The sequence below is a fragment of the Myxine glutinosa genome, chromosome 3 (genome assembly GCF_964187855.1).
Source record: "Myxine glutinosa chromosome 3, kmMyxGlut1.1, whole genome shotgun sequence".
In the NCBI taxonomy this organism is placed as follows: domain Eukaryota; kingdom Metazoa; phylum Chordata; class Myxini; order Myxiniformes; family Myxinidae; genus Myxine; species Myxine glutinosa.
In genome coordinates this window covers 136,430,748-136,445,681 of record NC_136263.1, presented here as the reverse complement: position 1 = coordinate 136,445,681, position 14,934 = coordinate 136,430,748, and the positions used below count along the sequence as shown (strand labels likewise).

The following is a 14,934-nucleotide window of genomic DNA, read 5'->3' as shown; positions in this document are numbered from 1 at the left end:
TTCCTGGCCCTCACGCGGCCGACGTTTTCGGCCGTCGCGATGCGGCACGGGATCGAGCACCACATACCCACTACGGGCCCGCCGGTCTACGCCAGGGCCCGCCGCCTCGACCCGGCCAAGCTCGCCGTGGCGAAGGCCGAGTTCGACGCGTTGGAGCACCTCGGCATCGTGCGGCGCTCCGATAGCGCGTGGGCCTCGCCACTGCACATCGTGCCAAAGCCGGGGGGTGGATGGCGCCCGTGTGGCGACTACCGCCGTCTCAACGACGCTACCACCCCCGACAGGTACCCGATCCCGCATATTCAGGACTTTTCCGCCCGTTTGGCGGGACGGGTCATCTTTTCGAAAATTGACCTGATACGGGGCTACCACCAGGTACCTGTCCGGGCGGCCGACGTCCCGAAGACGGCCGTCATCACGCCGTTCGGCCTGTTCGAATTTTTGCGGATACCGTTTGGCCTCAAGAACGCGGCCCAGGCGTTCCAGCGCTTGATGGACGGCGTGCTGCGCGACCTGCCGTTTCTTTTCGTCTATCTGGACGATATCCTCGTCGCCAGCACGTCCCGCGCCGAGCACCTCCTCCACCTCCGAACACTGTTCGGTCGCCTCAGTGCGCACGGCTTAATTGTCAACCCGGTCAAATGCCACTTCGGCGCGACGACCGTTGACTTTTTGGGCCACCGCATCACCAAGACCGGGGCCGTGCCGCTGCCGACCAAGGTCGAGGCCATCACCACGTTCCCGCGTCCCCGTTCCATCAAGGCCCTCCAAGAGTTCCTCGGCATGGTGAATTTTTATCACCGATTCGTGCCCCGCGCTGCTCAGCTCATGCGGCCCCTTTACGAGGCCCTCCGGGGCAAGCCGGCCAAGCATGACATTGTTTGGTCCGCGGCCATGGACGCGGCCTTCGCCAGCGCCAAACGGGCCCTCGCCGACGCAACGCTGCTGGCTCACCCGGTGCTCAACGCGCCCATTGCCCTCACTACGGACGCCTCCAACTACGCGGTGGGCGCCGTCCATGAGCAATGGGTGGACGGGGTTTGGCAGCCACTCGCTTTTTTCAGACGGCAACTCCGGCCGAACGAGTTAAACTACAGCACGTTCGACCGCGAGCTGCTCGGGCTATTCCTGGCCGTTCGCCATTTCCGACACCTCCTGCAGGGCCGCCCGTTCATGGGTTTCGTCGACCACAAGCCGTTGGTCTACGCAATGGCTAAGGTCACGGAGCCGTGGTCGGCCCGCCAGCAGCGCCACCTCTCCGCCGTGTCGGATTTCACCACGGACATCCGGCACGTCGCCGGCAAAGACAACGCCGTGGCCGACATTCCCTTCGCGGGCACCGTCCTGCTCTGCGACATCTCCCAGGGCCAGCCTCGCCCCATCGTGCCCGTTTCCTGGCAGCGCCGCATCTTCGCCTCCATCCACGGCCTTTCTCACCCGGGCCGGAAAGCTTCTCAGAAGCTGGTGTCGGCGCGTTTCGTCTGGCACGGCCTTCGACGAAACATCCGCGACTGGGCCAACGCCTGCACGGCCTGCCAGCGGGTCAAGGTCCACCGCCACACCCAGGCCCCGCTGGCACCTTTCGCCGTGCCTGAACGGCGTTTCGACCACGTCCACGTGGACCTGGTGGGTCCCCTGCCCCCCTCGCGGGGGTTCACCCACCTGCTCACCATGGTGGACAGGACCACCAGGTGGCCGGAGGCCGTGCCCCTCGCCTCCACCACCACCGCCGACGTGGCGCAGGCGTTCATCGCCACCTGGGTCGCGCGCTTCGGCGCACCAGCGGACATCTCGTCCGACCGCGGCCCACAGTTCACGTCTGAGCTTTGGGGCGCGGTCACCCGTTCGTTGGGGGTCACGCTGCACCGCACCACGGCCTACCACCCCCAAGCCAACGGGTTGTGCGAGCGGTTTCACCGCTCCATGAAGGCCGCACTCATGGCCGGCCTTCAGGACGACGGTTGGGCCGACCGGCTGCCGTGGGTCCTTTTGGGCCTTCGCACGGCCCCCAAGGAAGACCCCCAGGCGTACGCCGCCGAGCTCGTCTAAGGCCAGCCGCTCCGCGTCCCGGGCGAATTCGTGCCCGACGCTACCAGTCCCTGGTCCGCCGCTCGCCAGCGCTCGGACCTCCAGGAAGCCGCCCGACGATTTGCCCCCGTGCCGACGTCCCGCCACGGTGGCCCCCAGTCCTACGTCCCCCCGGCGCTTCGCACAGCGGAGTACGTCTTTGTGCGTCATGACGCGCACCGGGGGCCACTCCGGCCGCCGTACGACGGGCCCTTCCGGGTCCTGCGATGGGGCGACAAGTCTTTCATCGTCGACTTCGGCGGCCGGCCGGACCGGATTTCTGTGGACCGCCTCAAACCGGCGCACATGGACGTCGACCGACCACCACGGTTGGCCCTTCCTCCGCGGCGAGGCCGCCCCCCGTCCACAGTTCCCCCCGCTCGACCACCCACCACCACGTCGGACCCCTCCCCACGACCCTCCAGGGGTTGCTTCGGCCGGGTCATCCGGACCCCCCTTAAATTGACCCTGCCGGTGCAGGTCGATTCTGGAGGGGCGTGTGTAGCGGTTACCGCTGGATGCACACAATCGCCTTGCACCGGCCAGAACACGGCCAGACGCGCCTCTCCCGGGCATGCCCGGACTCACTGTTCCCGGGCACGCCCGAACCTCCCGGGCACGCCCGGTCTCGTCTTTCCCGGGCATGCCCGCTCTCGCCTTTCCAGGGCTCGCCCAGAGCGTCCGGGCATGCCCGCTATCGCCTTTCCAGGGCTCGCCCAGAGCGTCCGGGCATGCCCGCTATCGCCTTTCCAGGGCTCGCCCAGAGCGCCCGGGCACGCCCAGCCTCGACTTGCCAGGCCGCAGCCAAACACACCCGGGCAGGTCCAGACTCGCCTTTCCAAGGCTCGCCCTTGACACCCGGGCATGCCCGGTATAGCTTTTGCCGGGCAAACTTCCCGACATAAATGTGTATATATATTGCTGCCCGATAAACGGGCTTGTCAGAATACCTGAGCTGTTTTGTTTCAATAAAGCAACTCAGACGAAATCCGTCTTTGGTCGCGTCAATTCTTTCGACTCGCGTTGGAGTGCAGTTCCTTCAATCCCATCTTTTAATGTTTTGCCCTTGACTTTACCTGATTAGTGTTTGACCGCAAAGTGTTAGACGCTCACTCTGAAGTGTCTGTAGGGTTTGAGGATGAGGATCTTGTTGGATAAAAAGCAGAAGAAAGTCCTCCTCTTTCTTCTTCACCCATATGAGAGTCCAATGGGATCGAGCTGGAATAGATTATATAGAGTATAAAGACAGATGTAAATGGTTTTTGAGATTCTGGTTAAGATCAGGATTGTGGTTCTGTTTCGGGTCAGGTTATAAGGTTCGGGTTTGAGATATTCTTTGGGATAGGGTTTGGGTTAGAGATGCGGATGAGAGGTTGTTAGAAGGGCGAGTGTCATCTTGCTTTTTATGACACGGATGTGATGCATGTCATCACCTATGTAGGAATAAAGCAACTCTCAAACAGGAATACATTCTTATCCTAACTATGCCACCATGGACATTACATTAAAGATTAATTTGTTCTTCTTATTCTTCCACTATTATGGGACTTTCCCCCATCCTAAATTATTTCGTGCATCTTTCTTGAATACACAAATCAGATTGTATTTAAATATTTAACCTGATGTGCATCATTCAAACTCAGCATTTACAACATGTATGTTCACTGCAAATACTGTGGATGTAAAATGTTGCTCTTTAGCATTTTTGCCGTTTTGCATCTGTCTTATTTCTTTCTGCAAGTGCCACTCTGTTGTGCTTCCACACATTCAGTGAAGGAAATGCTGTCAGAGGAGAGAGGACACAGCTTGCCGGTCACACAGCAGTCACTTTCAGATCTTCGCTCATTGTCCCTGGCTCTTCTTGACACCATCTGTGACAAGAACATGGCCCTCCAGCATCAGCGCAAGACAAACAAGTGGGTGTTGTGTGCATAACTGACAGTCCAATCGACGTATGTTTAGAAATTGGATTATACAGTGCGTATCAAAAAAAAGGTAATCCGAATTCAAGGGGTTAATATGCAAAGGTTATTTAGTTTGACAATTTACATGTGGTTTACCGATTATGAGGAGATCCTCAGCTTTCCATTGATGCCTTTCATGCGTCATTGCTGTCACACATGACTGAGTACATTTTCATTGAAAATGACAAGTTCAAATCACATTTTTACAAGTTTGGCTAATCGGTGCAAGTTAGTTTGAAATGGACGCATTACTTGTCGACTGCCAAGTTAATAATGTAAAATTGTTAAGCTGGTCTGGTAATCGTCGGTTGCGTCATCCTTTGTATAAGATGGGTATTTAAGATGGGCCTACAGTGTATGGGTTTAGAGACAGTCTGAGTCATTGAAAAGATGGTTCAACTTACGACTGAACAGCGGACCTTCGTGGTTACAGCCTTTCACCAAACTGGAAGTTTGCAGCGAACTCGTGATGCGTTCAGGGAACGTTTCCCAGAACGGGAGCCTCCAGCAGCCAAAACCATCTGGGCGAATGTTAGAAAATACCAAGAGCATGGCACTAACCTCAACCGCAACAAGGAGAATTCTGGTAGGAGGCGCACTGGGCGATCGGAAATGAACATTGCAGCAGTAAGGCAGCAAGTTTTGGAGCATCCTAGGGATACCAGTACAAGACAAAATGGGACGGGATTGCCTTTGGCAACATTCAACCGAATCACAAGACTAGACCTCCACCAACATCCATGTCGGATTCACATCTGGCATCAACTTACGCCAGGGGATTTTGCCAGGAGCCTGGTGCTTGCCAGATGGTTGATAGCACGTTGCGAAGCAGATGTCAATTTCCTGTGGTATCGCGTTATCGGCGACGAAGCCGCTTTCGCCATGGACGGCAAGGTCAATACCCATAATGTTCTTGAATATCCACCGACAGAACAACCCCCGGAATTTAATTTTGACACCAACATGAATCGACAAAAGTGGACAGTTTGGTTGGGACTTTGTGGAAGTGGTCAGGTGATCGGACCATTTTTCTTTCAAAGGAATGTCAATGGTAACAGGTATCTGCTAATGATCAATGATGAAGTTTTACCACAGCTGGAGGAGAACTTTGAGCGACAGGTTAGTGGTGTCTTCAGATATCCCTGGTGGGCCCAAGACGGCGCCCCAGCACATTGTCTTATCGCTGTCCGAGATTGACTGAGGGAACTCTTTGGAGACCGAGTCATCGCCCTCAACCATGCAGTGGAATGGCCGCCAAGATCACCTGACCTCACACCATGTGATTATTTCCTTTGGGGACATTAAAATAACAAGGTGTTCGTAACTCCTCCCCGTGATCTTGACGAATTGCAGGGCCGTATTCGACATGAAGTGGATGCTTTGCTCAATGACCCAGCTATGGTGAGACAAGCAGTTCAGGGCATGCTCCGCCGCTGTGAGCTTTGTGTTGAAAGGGGAGGTGGACATGTTGAAGGTGTGGGTGCATAAAGGCCAATCATTCCTGAGAAAAGTTCACATCTGACGTTCATTTTGCACCAATTATCCTGACTTGCATCGATTTGCCAAATTTGTGAAAATGCGATTTGAACTTGTCATTTTCAATGAACATGTACTCGGTCATGTGTGACAGCAATGATGCATGGAAGGTATCAATGGAAAGCTGAGGATCTCCTCTTAATTAGTAAACCACATGTAAATTGTCAAAATAAATAACCTTTGCATATTAACCCCTTGAATTCGGATTACCTTTTTTTTGATACGTACTGTATATCATTTTTGTTCATGCTAATTCACAAGCGTGAAAGCCTGGTGTTGGCTTAGTGGTTAGGGTGCTGGCTTAGGATCCTAGGATCCTGGGTTTGAATCCCGGTCGATCGCTGAATTAACGCCAGGGGGGTTGACAGCCTGTCATCCTTCTGAGGTTGGCAAATTGAGTACCAGTTCACTGGTAATTCCCTGTGTGTCGCAAGAAGCGGCTAACAGGGTTGGCGGCAGGAACGGCATCTGGCCATAAAACAGTGCTTCAAAAAAGGGGACCAGGGTGCCCGAAAAAGGCCAACCCCTGCTCTGCGGGGAAAAATGGCCTCTGAAGGTGGTTCTTCTAATTCACAAGCTTCAGTTTGGTAGTTATGATTTGATAGCAGCTTTTGCAGCTTGCATTAAGAGTTACTTTGAGTCAGTTCAGCGTTTCACATTCTATGCTTGGGCAAATGGATGAAGGGATTTCTTTGTTGAATTAATGAATCTGATTTTGATGTTTGGAGTTTGTTTTGCCTCTTGAATGCAAAATCCTGGCAACCAGAAACAAGCTTACTGGCTTACAGTTGAGTGGACACTTAAAATGTTTCATAAGTTTGGCATCCATTGACTGGAGGCAGCATTCAATCTTCCACGTTTTTCTAGAATTGGATTATTGATGTGCAGCAATCGGTTCCCAGGACAATGAAATATGTTGTTTCAAAGGAAGAATTGCCCCAGCTGTATCATATTTTTTTGTTTTACTTGTTTGTGGAAAACAAGTGAATAAAACTGAGCTCCACTTTTGGAACCTCCATTTTCCAAGTTACTTTGCCTTATGCTCTCCAGAGAGGGCAATTTCATTCTGATCGGACAAATCTTAGTCTATTTTTGGTGAAAAAGGTTAACGTGTGTATTTGTATACAAGATCGAGGCTCGTGAAAGAGCGAACATTAATCACACAGAAAGACAAACCGACACATAAAACATATAACATAGGGAGCGGTAGACAAGATGGGGAGAGAGGGGGAAGGACACAAACACAACATTTGAGAGCAGGGACCGAGAGACATGGAGACATCGAGAGATCTGAGAGAGGGCGAGGGCTTTGGGGGAGGGGGCGTGGGAAGGGGGCAGTGGGAGAGGTATAAAACATATGGACACTGCCAGGACTTCCAGGAAAGAAGTTGGAATTTCAAACAAGGTGGATCTGGGGTGAATTAGCGGGGGTAGAAAAGATCAAGGTTTTGGATGGGGGAAGATAAGAGATGGTGGTGAACAGCTGTTTTAAAGACCTGGAGGGAGGAGTGGGATTGAAGGGAGTGAGGGAGTTTGTTCCAGAGGCGGGAGAAAAGAGGAATGAAAGAGTGAAGGTGAGCGGAGAGCCGAGATTTCGGCAGTTTAACCATCAGAGGGTTGCTGGCAGATCTTGTGCGACCTGTAGGAATATTTGGGGGACAGAGCACAGAGAGAGCTGGGGGTGCAAGGCCGGAGAGGAGTCGGTAGAAGACAGAAAGACCACCTACCTGCCTGCGGTGAGTGAGTGAAAGGCCCTCAGAGATAGCTTCATCGCGGGAGATTCCAATAATTCTGAAAGCTTTGGTTTCAACAGCGTGAAGCCGAGCTAGGTGTGAGGCAGGAGCACCGGCCCATAGGGGAGAACAGTATTCCATTGAGCTGCGGATGAAAGCCTTGTATGTGGTGAGGAGCTCAGGTGTGCCGAGGAAGGACTTCGCACGACGGAGGATGCCCAGTCGGCGACTGGCTTTGGAGGCCAGCTTGGAAATGTGGTTTTCCCAAGAAAGATCATGGCAGATAGTGAGACCCAAAATCTTGAGCGACAGAACTTCTTGGAGAGGATTGTTGAGAAAGTAGATGGGAGGGTTGTCCAGTCGATCTTTTCGGAGAGACATAGTAAGAGTGTGAGATTTGTCAGGATTGAAAGACATGTTCCACTTGTTTGACCAGTCTGTGATTTTGTCCAGGTCTTCAGAGAGTGAGGAGGCAGCAGACTGCCGATCTGAGGGAAGAGGAATGGAGCGGCAGAGAGTGGAGTCATCAGCAAAGAGATAGAGAGGATTTTCGAGAGAGTCAGAGAGATCATTGATGAAGACCAGAAAAAGCACGGGGCCCAGAACACTGCCTTGGGGAACTCCAGCCTGAACAGGAAGAGGAGATGAGAGAAACCCATTCAGGGCCACACGTTGACGACGACTAGAGAGGAAGTCCGCCAGCCATGCGTGGAGATTTCCATGGATACCAAAGGAGGAGAGTTTGGTGAGCAGAGCAGGGTGCCAGACCGTGTCGAAGGCACGTGATATGTCGAGGGAGACAGCTCTAATTTCCTGTTTGGCATTGAGGACCTCCATCCATTGTTGAGACAGCAGAAGCAGCATGTCCAGAGTAGAGTGACCTGGTCTGAAACCAAATTGATGATCAGAGATCAAGCCATTGGAGAAGAGGAAAGATTTCATATCAGAAGCAATGATGGATTCCATGACTTTGCTGATAATTGGGAGAAGGCTGATTGGTCTGTAGTTGCTAGGATCTGTTTTTGCACCTTTTTTGTGCAAAGCGGTGATGTTGGCTGATTTCCAAGCAGATGGCAGTTGACCTTGAGCAAAAGAGAGGGTGAAGAGAACAGAGAGAGGGTGAGATAGAGCAGCAGAGCAGGATTTTAGGACCCGTGGGCTGATGCCGTCGGGTCCAGTTGCAGAATCAGAGTCGAGGGTTGACAGAAACTTTTCCACCTTGTCAGGAGGAAAGGACACGGAGTCCAGGAGCAGCAGGGTACGACTGGGTATGGTGGGTACAGAGAGGGATGGGTTTGGGACACAAGATTTAGAGGCAAACACAGAGTTGAGGCATTCAGCTTTTTCACGTGCGGAGTCAGCTGTGTAGCCGTTTGAGGTAAGGGAGGGGATGGAGGGGGAACAAACACCAGAAACGGATTTGACCAGACGCCACCAGGATTTGGAAGAGGGAGACAGATAAGAGAGTTCGGTCTTGAGAACGGAGAGATATTGTTTCCTGGCTCTCCTGAGGGTGGACACACACTTGTTTCGGGCTTTGTGAAAGGAAATGAGATTTCCTTCCGTTGGATTTGCTTTCCAGGAGACGAAGGCAAGTTGTTTCTGGGCAACAGCCTCACCACAAGATTCCGTGTACCATGGACGGGAGGAAGGGTATGACAACTGAAGACGAGATGGGATAAATCTGTGCATGAGAGAGAGCAATTTACTTTGGAAGAATTCCCAGGATGAGTTGATGTCAGAGGTGGTAGAGATGGGAGACCAGTCCAGATGATTGATGGCTGCTTGAAGACCGTGCCAGTTGGCCTGAGTGAAATGCCAGACTCGTCGACGCTGAGCAGGCTCCCTGAGGATGGTCAGCGAGATGTCCACTTTAACAAGGACATGATCAGATGATCCGATCGGAGCAGAAGAAGAGCAGCAGACATTTCCAGGGAAGTTAGTCATAATCAAGTCCAGAAGAGAAGATGTTCCGTTGACTGAGATCCGGGTCGGGAAATTGACAGATTGTGTCAGTCCCAGTGAGTCGCAGAAGTCCTTTGCTGAGGAGCCATGGCTGGTGAGAGAGGTACCCACACCCAGCCAACTGGCATGATGACAGTTGAAATCACCACATATGAGGAAGAGAGAGTTGGGATGAGTAGATAGAAGTTGGTCCATATCATCAGACAGCGAGATGTAGATGGAGTCATCACTGTTTGGTGGACGGTACAACACACATATGAACAAGAGGTGGGAGCGAAGGGGAAGCCGTAGCCAGAGGTATTCCTGGGGGTGAGGTGGAGAGAGTGCAGTGCAGGGCGAGTGAGGAAGAGAGTTTTTGATAAAGATAGCAACACCGCCTCCAGGACGAGGCTCAGGTCTATCATACCGGAGGAGGGAGTAGCCCGGGAGAGATACTATGGAATCAGAGACATCATAAAGGAGGAAAGTTTCTGTTAAGCAGATCACGTCTGGTTTGACAGAAGCAACCTGTATGGAGAGATCAGTTAAGTTTGAACGAAGGCCCCGGATGTTTGAGGTCCATACCATTAATGAAGAGGAAGGGGGAGCATCAGATACAGAACAGGGGGGAGGAGGGGTAGGGTAAGATGTGGAAGAGGTGGAAGAGGTAGGGAGAGCTGTTGAAGGTGTGTCAGAGATTTCAGAATAGCTCGGAGAAAGGGAAGGATGGGGCGGACAAAAGGTTTGATGGTGATTGGGTGAGCCACAATGAGGTGTTATTTGAGGAGGGGGAAGAGCGAGGCAGAAGGTTGGGGGAGATGGAGGTGAGAGTTTGAAGGGGGAAGAAGCGGGGAGGACGCTTTGAGGAGGGGGAGTGAGAGGGGGGAAATTGAGAAGCAATGAGGGTGGGGAGATTTGAAGGGGAGGGGTGAGGGGGGAGTTTGGGAGGGAAGGGACAAGGGGAGGGATTTGAAAGGGATGGGATATGGGGGAGATTTGGAGGGGAGGGGTGAGGCAGGAGTCTAGGAGGGGAGGGGCGAGGGGGCGTCTTGGCGGGGAGGGGTGAGGGGGTAGTTTAGGAGGGAGGGGGCAAGGGGGGAGATTTGAAAGGGATGGGTGATGGGGAAGATTTGGAGGGGAGGGGTGATGGGGAAGATTTGGAGGGGAGGGGTTATGGGGAAGATTTGGAGGGGAGGGGTGAGATTGGATTTTTGAAAGTGTACGATTTATGGGAAACGAACATTTATTGCAAAATGAGTTTCTTGTGACCTTCGAGTTAAAAATACGTTTAAGGACGCTGGATGGAGGATGGAGTGCAGGGGAGTTTAGGGAATGTAGAAAAAAGGCACTATAGGAGATGGATATTTTTTTTGGGATGAATTGATTTGGTGAGCAAGTCGAAAGCAGCCCTTTAAAGAAGAAGAAGAAAAAGGTGTTATAAAATATGACGGAATACATAACTTGAGGGGAAAGTGTAAACATTGAAGGTTAATGAGTGAAAACTATCTGGGGAAATGGGGGAGAAACACGTGGTCGAAGAACGAACGAACGAATAAGAATGAATAAACGAATGAGAACAGAGAAGGAAATTTTTTTTTTTTTTTTTTATTTTTTATTTTTTTTGAGTTGAGATTTACACAAGGAAGTAGGCTATGGGTGAAAAGACTGGGAATACAGAGAACGAAAGTTATTGGATCACAAACGACGGACCATATTAGGTGTATAAGTGTGTATAAATAGGTCATGACCTTAAAATTAGGTCAAGGCCAATCAATATGTCAACCCTGCATACTATCTATTCATTAACCCTTCCTTCCCAATCGTCTCACCTTCCTGAGTCCCTTACGTTGTTCCCCTTGTCTTTCTTTCCTGACTCCTATATTTTGCAATTTTCTGTTCTCTATTTGGTCATTTTCTTATTCGCATGTAAAGGTTAGTTTACTAAGGCTCATAAATGTAGATTAAATATTTAGGGGAAAATGCGATGTATTCCCCCTTTAATGGAGGTATATCCCTATGTAGGGGTTTCCTATTGAACGTTTATATTGCTGTTTGTGGAAGAAAGATTGAAGGAAAAGGAAATTGCAAATGGATCCTGAAAGTCCATCCCTTGCACAGGATATTGGGTACAAGAGTGGCTGAACTTGACAAGAAACTGAAAACTTTGGAGGTTTCTGGACTTTGGAGTCTACCAGGTAGTCCTTCATCTTTATCTATTTTTAAAAAATCTGTCTCCTCCATCATTCTCCTCTATTTCCTGCCAGCGATTGTGTACTGTGTGTACATGTGTAGAATTTTTTTTTGTCTTTCCACTGTTCTACTTGACCCTGAATTCCTTTGAGATGGAATATTAGACCTTGTAATTAATTGGAAACTTGTACAGGGGGTCTCCACCATAAAAATACAGTCACGTGAAAAAGTAAGTACACCCCATGTAAAGTTTTGACTTTTTCAACATATTTCAACATACAGCTATTTGATCTTCATTTCAACAATATTGAGAGATAAAGGTGATATAATATAACAAATATCATGAAACATTTACATTTTGTCGTTCATTGTATAATTTAAATAAACATAAATGCAAATTTCGCATGTGGAAAAAGTAAGCACACCCTTGGCTCTAATAGGTGGTATTGCCCCCTTTGGCAGAAACAACCTCAAGCAGGTGTTTCTTATAACTGTCTACCAGTCTCTGACATCGACTGGGAGAAATTTTTGCCCACTCCTCCATGCAGAATTCTTTCAGCTGTGCGATGTTTGAGGGGTTTCTTGCATGCACAGCTCGTTTCAAATCCCCCCACAATATCTCGATGGGATTTAGATCCGGGCTTTGACCTGGCCATTCCAGAACCCTCCATTTCTTTCTTTACAGCCATTCCTTGGTGGATTTACTGGTATGTTTAGGGTCATTGTCATGTTGCAAGGTCCACCTTCGGTTGAGCTTCAACTCTCTGACAGATGGCCTCACATTATCCTCAAGCACCCTCTGGTACAATGAAGAATTCATAGTGGATTCTATGATGGTGAGCTGCCCAGGCCCTGATGCAGCAAAGCTGCCACAAACCATAATATTTCCACCACCATGCTTTACAGTTGGTATCAGGTTCTTGTGGTCAAATGCTGTCTTTGGTTTTCGCCAAACCTGTCTTCTGGTACTGTGGCCAAATAGCTCTACCTTTCACTCATCTTTCCAGAGCACATTGTTCCAGAAGTGCTGGTCTTTGCCTACGTGTTCATTGGCAAACTTTTGTCTTGCCCTAATGTTCTTACTGGACAGCAAAGGTTTCCTCCTGGCACACCTCCCATGTAGATCAAATTTGTGCAGCCTCTTTCTAATGGTACGAGCACTTTGCCTCGTATACTCGTGCACTTTGACATCAACAGTGGCAAGAGCTACCTGTAGGTCCCGTGATGACATACTGAGGTTCTTAGAGACTTCTTTCAGCATCTTGCGGTCTGCTCTTGGGCTGAACTTGCTGGGGCGGCCTGGCCTGAACATGTTGGCAGTTGTTTGGAATCTTCTCCACATGTAGATGATCTTCCGGACAGTCGAATGATTGATTTCAAATTGTTTCGAGATCTTTTTAATCCCTTCCCAGACTCGTAGGCATCTATAACCTTCTTTCTGAAGGCCTCAGAGAGCTCTTTTGATCTAGGCATGGTGACGCCGCACATTTCAACAACAAAGAGCAAACCAAACTAAATGTCTGAGGTTTAAACAAGACAGGCTCCTCCAAGATCCTCTCTAACGATGTTCTAATCATTTGCACCTGAGCTGGTGCACCTGATTCTAATTTTAGGTATTTGAAGTAGTGATAAATGTAGGGGTGTACTTACTTTTTCCACATGCGAAATTACCATTTCTGTTTATTTAAATTGTACAATGGACTACAAAATGTAAATGTTTCATGATATTTGTTATATTATATCACCTTTATCTATCAATATTGTTGAAATGAAGATCAAATAGCTGAATGTTGAAATATGTTGAAAAAGTCAAAACTTTACATGGGGTGTACTTACTTTTTCACATGACTGTATTCATCTTCACTTCCTCATCGTTACTGGATTGAAGTGCCTTTGTTCTTGTGGGGTTGTGGCCGGGGGAAGTTTGGCTCACTCTTTCACAAAACGGCTGGTCACACATGACGTTTGATTAAGGTGAGGGCAGGAATTTGTAATTTGCCCAGGGTGCTGACGATAACTCCCTTACTCTTCATGATAGACACTGTGGGATCTTTAATGTGTCCACCAACTAATGTTCGTAATGGGATGCCCTGTTTAACGTCCATCGGAGGAAAGGCACACACTGATGAATCACCCAGTCTGTAAAACAGCAGGATGACAATTTATAGCTGGCCCAAGATTCAAACCCAGGCTAAAAAAGAAAAGGCAGCCCCGAAAGCGGCTGCTGATGCACGGACAGACACCAACTTAAACTTGTACGAGTATAATAGATTTGTTAATACTTTATTTAATTATTTTTCGGCACATACTGTGAGCTAAAAAGGCCGCTGCTGTGATTTTGCTTTGTTTATGATCTTGTTGCTGTTCTAATTTTGGCTCTTCATTAAATATAGTTGTTTTAAAAGTTACAAAAGGGAGAGAAATGTTGGGAGAAAGAGAAAGGGGGAACATGGTGAGGATGATGTTGGAGAGATGGGGAGGGAGAGGGGAGGGAGATGTTGTGAGTTGTGATGGGGAGATGGGGGGTGGGGGGGGGGAGTAGGGACTGGTTTGCGAGGATTTTTCCCCAGGGCCTATGCTGTTGGGCCCCAGAGTTATCTGTGACTGGTGGCCTCAGAACCGAAGGTTGGGTAAATATCCGAGGAGTTCCCTCGTGATAAACCCAGACCATGGGTCTGATAAACCCAGTAACAATAAATTATAAGGTTAAAAGAGCCATTATAAAATCTGTGGCGATGTCCGTCGGATCATTAGCAGTTGGGCTTTTTTGCCTCTCCCTTATTACTGGGCCGATTATTTTGAAACTGACTATCAGACCTGCTTGGATCTATTATTTAATTACCAGTTCAATGTCTTTCCCATCAAAATATAGCGAATATAGCAAAATATAGCGAATATATACAGTCACGTGAAAAAGTAAGTACACCCCATGTAAAGTTTTGACTTTTTCAACATATTTCATCATACAGCTATTTGATCTTCATTTCAACAATATTGAGAGATAAAGGTGATGTAATATAACAAATATCGTGAAACATTTACATTTTGTAGTTCATTGTATAATTTAAATAAACATAAATGCAAATTTCGCATGTGGAAAAACTAAGTACACCCCTACATTTATCACTACTTCAAATACCTAAAAATAGAATTAGGTGCACCAGCTCAGGTGCAAATGATTAGAACATCGTTAGAGAGGATCTTGGAGGAACTTGTCTTATTTAAACCTCAGACATTTCGTTTGGTTTGCTCTTTGTTGTTGAAGTGTGCAGCGTCACCATGCCTAGATCAAAAGAGCTGTCTGAGGCCTTCAGAAAGAAGGTTATAGATGCCTATGAGTCTGGGAAGGGATTTTAAAAGATCTCCAAACAATTTGAAATCAATCATTCGACTGTCCTGAAGATCATATACAAGTGGAGAAGATTCCAAACAACTGTGAACTGGTTCAGCCAGGCCGCCCCAGCAAGTTCAGCCTGAGAGCAGACCGCAAGATGCTGAAA

The 14,934-nt window shown here is 49.1% G+C and overlaps 1 protein-coding gene across 3 annotated transcripts in view; it reads left to right on the top strand.

Annotated features, from left to right (window-relative positions):
- The window catches only part of LOC137424159 (coiled-coil domain-containing protein 149), a 144,982-nt gene that overhangs the window by 125,590 nt on the left and 4,458 nt on the right, over nucleotides 1-14,934 (top strand). For all 3 annotated transcript variants that reach the window (XM_078774592.1, XM_078774594.1, XM_068111624.2), the window contains exons 9-10: nucleotides 3,839-3,983; nucleotides 11,363-11,439. In XM_078774592.1, the coding sequence (XP_078630718.1) occupies nucleotides 3,839-3,983; nucleotides 11,363-11,439 (222 nt within the window). The remainder of the gene's footprint in view (nucleotides 1-3,838; nucleotides 3,984-11,362; nucleotides 11,440-14,934) is intronic.